At 33.7% G+C, this 11141-nt stretch overlaps 1 protein-coding gene across 1 annotated transcript; it reads right to left on the reverse strand.

Annotated features, from left to right (window-relative positions):
- Positions 1 to 1766: 1766 nt before the first annotated feature.
- LOC141337515 (myelin-oligodendrocyte glycoprotein-like) lies at positions 1767 to 10697 on the reverse strand. Its single transcript, XM_073843356.1, has 4 exons — positions 10480 to 10697; positions 8086 to 8400; positions 3842 to 3973; positions 1767 to 3697 (listed from the first exon to the last, which is right to left on the reverse strand). Exons 1-4 carry the CDS (start codon positions 10562 to 10564, stop codon positions 3633 to 3635), a joined length of 597 nt encoding a protein of 198 aa, XP_073699457.1. The 5' UTR covers positions 10565 to 10697; the 3' UTR covers positions 1767 to 3632.
- Between the last annotated feature and the right edge of the window lie 444 nt (positions 10698 to 11141).

Raw genomic sequence — 11141 nt, forward strand, 5'->3', positions numbered from 1 at the left:
AAATATTAGTTAGTAGAACATTCCATAGACATTACTTTAAGAATGTTTTGTCTTAACATTTATATAATTAAAAAGCAAAAAGGTTTTAGTAAAAGTTGTGAGAATGTTCCCTGTTAGCTGGGTAATAACTAATTAATGTTTATTAATAGTTTAACGAACATTCAACTGAAACTTTTCAAATGTTAATTAGCATGATTCTAACATTTTCCTAGCATGTTTAGTATGTTTCTAGCATACCGTAATTAACAAGTTACTAGCATGATTAGCAATTTGCCAGCATATTTCTAGCACAATTAATGTTACTTGCATTATTAGAATGTCATTAGCAAGTTGCTAACATGTTTATAATATGATTAACAAGTTATTAGCACATTATTAGCATGTTTCTAGCATTATTAATAAGTTGCTAACATGTTTCTAGTATGATTATAGCATGATTACCAAGTTGTTAGCATGATTAGCATGTTAATAGCATGTTGTTAACATGTTTCTAGCATGATTAGCATGTTGTTAGCATGTTTTTAACATAATTAGCAAGTTGCTAGTAGGATTAACAAGTTGTTAGCATGTTTCTAGCATAATTAGCAATTTGCCAACATGTTCATAACATGTTTCTAACATGATTAGCAAGTTTCTAGCATGTTTCTAGCATGATTAGCAATTTGCTAACATGTTTCTAGTATGATTAGCAAGTTGCTAACATGTTTTAGCATGATTGCCAAGTTGCTAATGTTTCTAGCATTATTAGCAAGTTGCAAACATGTTTCTAGCATGATTGCCAAGTTGAAAATGTTCCTAGCATTACCATCAACTTGTTAGCATGTGTCTAGCATGATTAGCAACTTGCTAGCATGTGTCTAGCTTTATTGGCATGTTGCTAGTATGTTTCCAGCATGATTAGCAAGTTGTTAGCATGTGTCTAGCATGATTAGCATGTTGCTCACATGTGTCTAGCTTTGTTAGCATGTTGCTAGTATGTTTCTAGCATGATTAGCACGTTGCTCACAAGTGTCTAGCTTTGTTAGCATGTTGCTAGTATGTTTCTAGCATGATTAGCACGTTGCTCACATGTGTCTAGCTTTGTTAGCATGTTGTTAGTATGTTTCTAGCATGATTAGCACGTTGCTCACATGTGTCTAGCTTTGTTAGCATGTTGCTAGTATGTTTCTAGCTTGATTAGCATGTTGCTCACATGTGTCTAGCTTTGTTAACATGTTGCTAGTATGTTTCTAGCATGATTAGCATGTTGCTCACATGTGTCTAGCTTTGTTAGCATGTTGCTAGTATGTTTCTAGCATGATTAGCATGTTGCTCACATGTGTCTAGCTTTGTTAGCATGCTGCTAGTATGTTTCTAGCATGATTAGCACGTTGCTCACATGTGTCTAGCTTTTTTTTTAGAATGTTGCTAGTATGTTTCTAGCATAATTAGCTAGTTGTGAGCATGTGCCTAGCTTTGTTAGCATGTTGCTAGTATGTTTCTAGCATAATTAGCACGTTGCTCACATGTGTCTAGCTTTGTTAGCATGTTGCTAGTATGTTTCTAGCATAATTAGCACGTTACTCACATGTGTCTAGCTTTGTTAGCATGTTGTTAGTATGTTTCTAGCATAATTAGCACGTTACTCACATGTGTCTAGCTTTGTTAGCATGTTGTTAGTATGTTTCTAGCATAATTAGCACGTTACTCACATGTGTCTAGCTTTGTTAGCATGTTGTTAGTATGTTTCTAGCATAATTAGCACGTTACTCACATGTGTCTAGCTTTGTTAGCATGTTGTTAGTATGTTTCTAGCATAATTAGCTAGTTGTGAGCATGTGCCTAGCTTTGTTAGCATGTTGCTAGTATGTTTCTAGCATAATTAGCACGTTGCTCACATGTGTCTAGCTTTGTTAGCATGTTGCTAGTATGTTTCTAGCATAATTAGCACGTTACTCACATGTGTCTAGCTTTGTTAGCATGTTGTTAGTATGTTTCTAGCATAATTAGCACGTTACTCACATGTGTCTAGCTTTGTTAGCATGTTGTTAGTATGTTTCTAGCATAATTAGCACGTTACTCACATGTGTCTAGCTTTGTTAGCATGTTGTTAGTATGTTTCTAGCATAATTAGCTAGTTGTGAGCATGTGCCTAGCTTTGTTAGCATGTTGCTAGTATGTTTCTAGCATAATTAGCACGTTGCTCACATGTGTCTAGCTTTGTTAGCATGTTGCTAGTATGTTTCTAGCATAATTAGCACGTTACTCACATGTGTCTAGCTTTGTTAGCATGTTGTTAGTATGTTTCTAGCATAATTAGCACGTTACTCACATGTGTCTAGCTTTGTTAGCATGTTGTTAGTATGTTTCTAGCATAATTAGCACGTTACTCACATGTGTCTAGCTTTGTTAGCATGTTGTTAGTATGTTTCTAGCATAATTAGCTAGTTGTGAGCATGTGCCTCGCATGATTAGCAAGTTGCTAGCATCTTTTTAAACTTCCTAAACTTTTTTTAAACTGTTCAAACTTTTTAAAAGTTGTAAACTTTTTGTAAAATGTCAAACATGAGCAGGTGGAAAGCTAAAGCAGGAAATGATGTAAAGTGTTTGGACAGAAAGCATCTCAACATTATTTGTTCACTCATGTTTATTTAATGTTTTAAGTTTTTTGGACAATTTTTTTTTTGTTTTATTAGAACATCAGCCTCTTTTACTTCAAAAGCCACTTGATTGGTCTTGAAATGAGGCCTTCAAACAACAAGCATCAATAATCAAGTTAAAGCATAAGAGAAAGTGCTAGCCTTTGGCTGTTGGCATTCACAGTTATTTATTGTTACATTTTTTTTTCTTTTTCTTATTTTTGACTATTTAACTATTAAAGGATAAGTTGGCAAATTTTAACCAACTTTGTATTGTTACAATAGCAGTAGTACACTGTAAAAAGTTTTCACCAGATTCAACTTAGGTTTTTAAGTTCAGCAGCTGCCTTAAGTTTTTAAGTTAAATCAGCTTAAAACTACAAGTCATCTTAACTTATTACAATAAAAATTAGTTGATATAACTTGTGAGTTTAAATGACTTAAGTTGATTTAACTTTATCAGTGTGACCTATACTGCCCTCCAAAGGCAAAGCACAGTAACTACACATTTGGTCAAAAGTGTGCTTAGGCTTAAAATGGACTTTGTGACAGCTGTTTGGTCTTGTGGCAAAGTCTCCAGGTTCAATTTAGTCCTGTTTCAGAGAAACAAGAGTGTCAAGCTAGCTGGTGTAAAAACTTTAAAGGCATTTTTCTCAGTTTCAGTGTTGGCGTAGTTACTGCACTTTGCCTTTGGAGGGCAGTATACAAGAAATACCTATTTATTTGTCAGCAAAAGTCTGAAAGCTACTGATCATACTCACACATTTGTATCTTCTCTAGTTGTGTAGCACCAAAAAAAAAAGAAAAGTTTTTTACCGCACAGACAGACAGAATTTTATTAAAAGCCCATCTTGCCAGAAGTGATTTACCCCTTTAATAGATGGAGTCGTGCCAGAAAGTGTTTGAGTGAAGTGGGTCACCCACATAAAAACAGCATGGCGTGTGTGAGCTTGTGCATTTTGTAGTTTTGGTTGTTGTTTTTGCTCTAAATCCTGAAAAGGCACTCAAAAGCAGCTACGGAGATCTTGCTCTGAATTGACAGCTGTTAAATGTTGATGTTGCTGTTGCAGTGAATGTTCCTGCAAAGCCAGAAAAACAACATAAATCACATAAAAAACGCTGATTATAATCTCAGATTTCATCTGGATGTGACCCGTCATGAATCATCAAGGTGTAAGAAGAGGTCACAAAAATGTAGGTCACAAAGAAAAGCATGTACTTACTTCTCTTCCTGCAAGTGATTCCCAGGTATACTGCGACGATCGCGATCACAATGACGAGAAACCCGCAAACTGAAGATGTCACAATGGTGCTCTGGAGGTTGGGATCTGGTTCTGGAATTCCTCGTTGTTGTTCTACAGAAACAAAAGAAGATGTGAAATATATATTATTTGTGAAAGTAAAAGAAATCTTATTTCTCATGCAAATGCTCAAAAAGCCCACATTTAGTTTGACTGTATAGTCCTCATGCAGTATTTCACCACAGAATTAAAAGTTTAAATGTCACAGTTCTTATAAGAAGATACAAAAAAGTCGGAATTACGAGATTATAAAGCTAGAATTATGAGATATAAAGTCAGAATTGCAAGATATAACGTCAGAATTATGAGATATTTTAAAGTCAGAATTATGAGATATAATAAAGTCAAAATTGAGAAATAAAGTCAGAATTATTAGATATTATAAAGTCAGAATTACAAGAAATAAAGTCAGAATTACGAGATTATAAAGCTAGAATTATGAGATATAAAGTCAGAATTGCAAGATATAACGTCAGAATTATGAGATATTTTAAAGTCAGAATTATGAGATATAATAAAGTCAAAATTGAGAAATAAAGTCAGAATTGTTAGATATTGTAAAGTCAGAATTACAAGAAATAAAGTCAGAATTACGAGATTATAAAGCTAGAATTATGAGATATAAAGTCAGAATTGCAAGATATAACATCAGAATTATGAGATATTTTAAAGTCAGAATTATGAGATATAATAAAGTCAAAATTGAGAAATAAAGTCAGAATTATTAGATATTATAAAGTCAGAATTACGAGAATTAAAGTCATAATTACGAGATTATAAAGCTAGAATTATGAGATATAAAGTCAGAATTGCAAAAAATAACATCAGAATTATGAGATATTTTAAAGTCAAAATTGAGAAATAAAGTCAGAATTATTAGATATTATAAAGTCAGAATTACAAGAAATAAAGTCAGAATTCCGAGATTATAAAGCTAGAATTATGAGATATAAAGTCAGAATTGCAAGATATAACGTCAGAATTATGAGATATTTTAAAGTCAGAATTATGAGATATAATAAAGTCAAAATTGAGAAATAAAGTCAGAATTGTTAGATATTGTAAAGTCAGAATTACAAGAAATAAAGTCAGAATTACGAGATTATAAAGCTAGAATTATGAGATATAAAGTCAGAATTGCAAGATATAACATCAGAATTATGAGATATTTTAAAGTCAGAATTATGAGATATAATAAAGTCAAAATTGAGAAATAAAGTCAGAATTATTAGATATTATAAAGTCAGAATTACGAGAAATAAAGTCATAATTACGAGATTATAAAGCTAGAATTATGAGATATAAAGTCAGAATTGCAAAAAATAACATCAGAATTATGAGATATTTTAAAGTCAAAATTGAGAAATAAAGTCAGAATTATTAGATATTATAAAGTCAGAATTACAAGAAATAAAGTCAGAATTCCGAGATTATAAAGATAGAATTATGAGATATAAAGTCAGAATTGCAAGATATAACGTCAGAATTATTAGATATTATAAAGTCAGAATTACGATATATTGTGAAATCAGAATTAATAAAGTATAGATATAAATTCTAAATTATTATATACAGTCAGAATTATGAGCTATTATAAAGTCAGATATAAAGTCATAATTAAGAAATTAAGTCACAATTATGTGATATTATAAAGTCAAAATTAAGACAAAGTCAGAATTGATATATAAAGTCAGAATTATGAGATATTATGAAGTCAGAATTGAAATATAAAGACAGACTTATAACATAAAGTCAGAATTATGGGATATTATAAAGTCAGAATTGAGATATAAAGACAGAATCATGACATATAGTTAGAATTATGAGATATTATGAAGTCAGAATTGATAAAGTAAGAATTATGATATATTATAAAGTCAGAATTGAGATATACAATGAGAATTATAATATATTATAAAGTCAGAATTATCAGATATTATGAAGTTTTTTTGGATAATATAATTTCTTTAAAACAAAGTTTATTGGTAAATGGATTTGCTCAGCTGTAAGGCGTTATTTTATTTTTAACAGTATTCTGGATGCAGCTTAACTTGTTTTCACCCAGTTTCACAAACAAGGCTTGAGCCTAAAATGTAAGTCTGAGCTGTTTCAACTGAAAGAAACTTGTACTGACTGATATTAAAATATAGCAATGCCTTTGTTTTGTCTTGAGGTGCACACCAGTAATGTTTTTAAATACTACTACTTAAATGTCCTGATGTAACTATGGCCTAATCCTGGCAAAGTCTAAGCCCTGTCTGTGAAACCGGGCCTTTAAAGACAACATATTTTAATTTTAAACTGCAGGACCATTAAAATAAACAAGTGACCACAAAAAATGCCATATAAAAGCATATTACAGTTTTTCTCAATTGCTAAAACACTATAACCAGTCTTTTGAACTAAAATTTCAAAACTATAACGCCATTTCTCAAAAAGCACACCCATTTCCCTAAACATTAAACACTATTCCCTGCTTTGACACATGAGTTATATTTGGTGAACTGTTACTGCAAAACTCTACACACAAATCCCTACATTTCTCAGTGCTTACACCATGTGGTCATTTAGAAAGCACAAGCATTCAGTATTGTTCACTCAAGTCTGCGAAGTTTGAGCTCAATTAGCACACAATTACCCAACTGGAAACACTAGGAGTCAAAATTTAGCACACACCAATCAGAAGCTTCGGTGGAGATAAAAGAGCCAAAGTCAGCTTACAGTATTTCTCAGTCACTTTGGTGCATTTCTCAGATCAGAAATGAAATTGCCAAAACTACTTGTTCAACATCCACATCATCTAGTCTCTTGTGCACATCATAAAAAGCATCTCTTTCTTCTGATCAAGTTGTGATTGCTTTGGCACATTCATACAACTGATTATATACATTTGTCTGCGGTTTCCTACATTATCAGTTGCTATTGTCATGTTGCTCAAAATGTATTATATATTTCTCTGTGCAATAGTCTTACCCCTCAAAACATCAAGTCATTAGCTCATCGTATAAGTCATTACCTACTGTAAATGCAAAATTTTTGATCTAGTTGTCATAAACTGTCAATCATATATTCTACACATTTCTATTAGACTTTTTGTAAATTTGCCATGAATTATTCAAGTGAATCTTGACTTTCACTAATGAAGAATAATATAGATCAACCAATGATAAAGCAGTTCTCTGAAAAAGCTCAAAGGTACATTTCATGAACCTTCAATTGGAAAGCATATATACACAGAGGACAATGCAGGAGTTACAAATTCTGACAGTGGGCTTTCTCATTTTTATTTTCACCTTTGTGCCCATATTTCCTTTTCTTTTCTGTTTCACAATGACGTTGTAATGCATTTTTTTTTTTTTTGTCAGACCACTAGTACAAGTGTAACTTTGAATCCTATTCAGTCTTTTTCAATCAATATCCCACCTATAGTAATGTGTAATTTTGAAGAGGAAGAGTAGGAGGTGAAAGAGGAAGAGGAGGAGAAGAAGGAGAAGGATGATGACGACAACGACAACATGGAAGAGACAGGAAGGGCAAGGGAAAGAAGACAAGCAGTCTCATATGTTTTAGTTGATGGGTGCCAGGGTTGGATTAGGCATGCAAGAGGATTTGACCCCTGCTGCTTGGCCAGGGCTAATTTAGCCTGTGATGCTGAAGAGGTTCTTTGGCCTGTTCCAGACCAAACACAGGATGTTGGGCAGAATAATTATTTTGTTGTTGTTTGCTGTTTTGTTCTGTTTTCTACAGTACATTACTGTAAAGTAAGAAATAAAACACTTGCAAATACATACATTTGTTGTGTTTATCATGTGAAAAGTTTTTTTTTATTGTTTTAGTAGTATTGTTTTGAATTGATCTCATCAGTGTGTAAAACTGTGTTGTAGTGTGAGTTTTTTTGAGGATTTGTGTGTCATGTCTGAGAGCAAAGTTTGGTTTTTCAGCAAGATTGAGTTGTTTTGAGTGGAGAGCTTCATTTTGACCTCAATATAGGAAGTTTGGGGAATTGAGTTAGGAGTTGTGGATTTGTGTTTAGAGTTTCGCAAATAAGAGGCATAATTTCAAGAAATGTGTTTAAGCAATTGAGAAAAACTGTAAATCCCTTTCATAATTTCAGCCTGTAATATGCACAATAAAGAGCAGCGTGAAATAAATGCACACATTCTGACCTGTGACAAACAGATGGATTTTTTCATGTCTTAAAGGTTTTTCCTGATAGTAACACACGTACAGTCCCTGGTCTGACAGATGCACTCTTTGAAACACAAGAGAACAGTTTCCTGTCAGCTTCAGCTCAGTTCTGTTCCTGTACTCTGGTGCAGTGTGCTTGTCTTCTTGCTTGTTGTCTTCGTAGTAATTAACCACGAGCGGCTGTTCACTGGTGACCTTCTGCCAGACCAGAAACGGAGGCCAATCAGAAGGACACTTGCAGGGAAGAGATGCTGCTTCTCCAGCCATGGCCTCAACATTAATATCAGCACGGTCTGTGGAGAAAATCGAGATAAACATCTCACAGTCAGCCAACAAACAAGCTGTTCTGAAAGAACAGGTTTAACAAATACTATGATACAACAGATACTAGGTGCTTTGAGATTTATAGCATGAGTGATTCATCAGATAATAACATATTACTGAGCTACATGTTCAAACAATGGTACTTTTGGGTACTTTTTTGGCAGTGTAGTGTGTGCGTGTGTGTGTGTGTAACCAACCATATTGTAGACACATATTTGTACCTAGAAGTGATCTTATCTGTCAAAACCTACTCGTTGATCCTCGTACGTTTTAAAAAAAATGGTAAAAATCTATCTATACGTTTGTTTTGTGTTGTTAGGTGTTCAAGCACGTTTCACTGAAACCCTATTGTAATTGTTAAAAATGGCCAAGGATCAGCAATCTCCACATAAAAATGGTCGTACAGACCAAACCGTAAGTCATAGAGACTTGAAACTTGGAGGGATGGTAGTACTCACACCGTCTACAACGACACCAATGCTCGCCCCAATTGGCCTGACGGGGGCGCTACAGCGCGCAAAAGTATGAAATCACTCATAACTCGTCAGTCAGTCACAGGCTCAAGTTGTTGGAATCCTTGGCTCATGTTTGCATCTTTGCAAAACCTTTTTTACAAACTAGTCCTAGGTCTTTCGCCCAATTGGAAGAGCGAATATCAATAATTAAAAAAAAGATTAACTTTCGACTCGTCATCGCAAAGAGACGCCAAAACGTTTGAAAGAGACAAGGCCACTTTTAGTAAAATGCCGATAACTCCTGAACAGAATGAGATATTTTCGCCAAACTCAAAACACATGTAATAGCTCAATCTGAGTTCGCATGACAAAAATCGTGGAGCTTGGCCACTTGATGGCACTAAACAAGGGAACAAATATACAAATGGGTTTATCTATGCAACCATTTGTCCTATCAACATGAAAATTGGTGTGCACGACCTTGGCCCAAAGCGCCACAAGTGTCTATGAGGACATTTGCGTATCTCGAAAAACAAAAAAACATGGCCATCGTTGGCCAATTAAGTTTGAGCACCCATTAGACAGGGTTAACAGAGGCTGATTGGAACAAATCTCAGTGGGCTCAGTTTGACTCATGACCTCAAAAAAATGGCCACAGAGGCATTTTTCACGGGTGTAAACTATTGTAAATTACACAGGAGGAGCACTAGAACTCCTCAATCCAGACAACTTGCCTCTAGAACCACTGCTGTCAATCAAATTGTTTGTTAAATGATCGAGATGGTGTAAAAACCTACTTTTATGAACTAGTTCAAGGTTTTCCCCTCACCCTGAAAAAAAATAAACACTGTGGTACAATTCTCTGGACTATATCTAGGTCAGTAATTATCCCCCAAAAATTTTAAATTTACCCTTTGGGAAGCTTTAAAGGGGTTGTTTAGAAAAGGGGCCTGTCCAAATTTACCCCAAATGCCATGAAGCCTAAAGGAAAGCTCAAAACTTTTTGAAACCTGCTGAACATATCTGACAGGTGATTCTAAACAAGCATGCAAAGATTTAAGGAGATCGGAAAACAGCTGGTGCTATAACAGTCATAAACATAATTTTTTTTTTTTTATTAAATTAAAAAAATAAAAATAGATTTAGGTGGTTACAAGCTTGTTAAATAATTTATTTTTTCATATGTGCTTAAAGTGTTTGAACCCTGGTAATCGCTGTTTGCAGCTATACTAATGAATACTTATGAAAAATATAAAACAATAATTAAATAATGAATAATTGTTACATTTTATTAGTACATTGTATATATTTAACATAATGCAGAACGATCTCTATTAATCAATCCAATTACCTAAAAAATTTGTATGTGAAATTTATGAATACATATTTATAATCAACTACCTTAATATGTAATACTATATATATATATATATATATATATATATATATATATATATATATATATATATATATATATGCATATATGCCATGGTTTTGCTTTGATTTTATATATTTATTTACATTTAAATGCTATTTTATAGTGTTTTTTAATAATATATCCTTGCAAAAGCTTGATTACATAACTATACTCACCACTGCAAGAGCATGTTGACAGCAGCATTAACACAGCTGAAAATCCTCTGAAACGAACAGATCGAATTCCAGGGGCAAAAGTCATCCTGGTGTTTTTTATTCAGTCTATTCACATTTCAACAGGTCCATGTGTTCCTAAGAAACCTTAGATATGTGTAGCTATTCACACTGAAGTCAGCTTGAGCCGATATCTACATTATTCCTGTCAGCGATGTTGTTCATCAGCACACTTTCACTGACTGAGCCACTCACGCTTTCACTCGCACAGAAAAATGCGCTTGAAAGCGAAAGTATTTCCACTGAGAGCACATTCATATCTACACGACACTTAGTACTGTAACACAATTATGACTCCACACCCGCCCTGTGGACACACACAGACCACGTCTGGATTTTATAGTGTAAATACTGGGCCATTACACTCAATTTGCTTCCAAAACTCTTCCAACTCTTCCTTTTTTTAAGACTGAATTTAGTAATACACGTGCTTCACTATTCAAAATCTGTATTGGTTCATCTCAGGTAACTTTATTTGATTATTACACAATTTTAAAGTAGACGATGGATGCATTTTGCAGTCCTGTTATGAAAACTCTAATGTCTTTTAAAGGCATGTGTCAACAAATCCCTTTATTTTCCCCTCAGGCAGGTGTTTTGAAGAA

Source organism: Garra rufa, chromosome 6, assembly GCF_049309525.1.
Source record: "Garra rufa chromosome 6, GarRuf1.0, whole genome shotgun sequence".
Taxonomy (NCBI): Eukaryota; Metazoa; Chordata; class Actinopteri; order Cypriniformes; family Cyprinidae; genus Garra; species Garra rufa.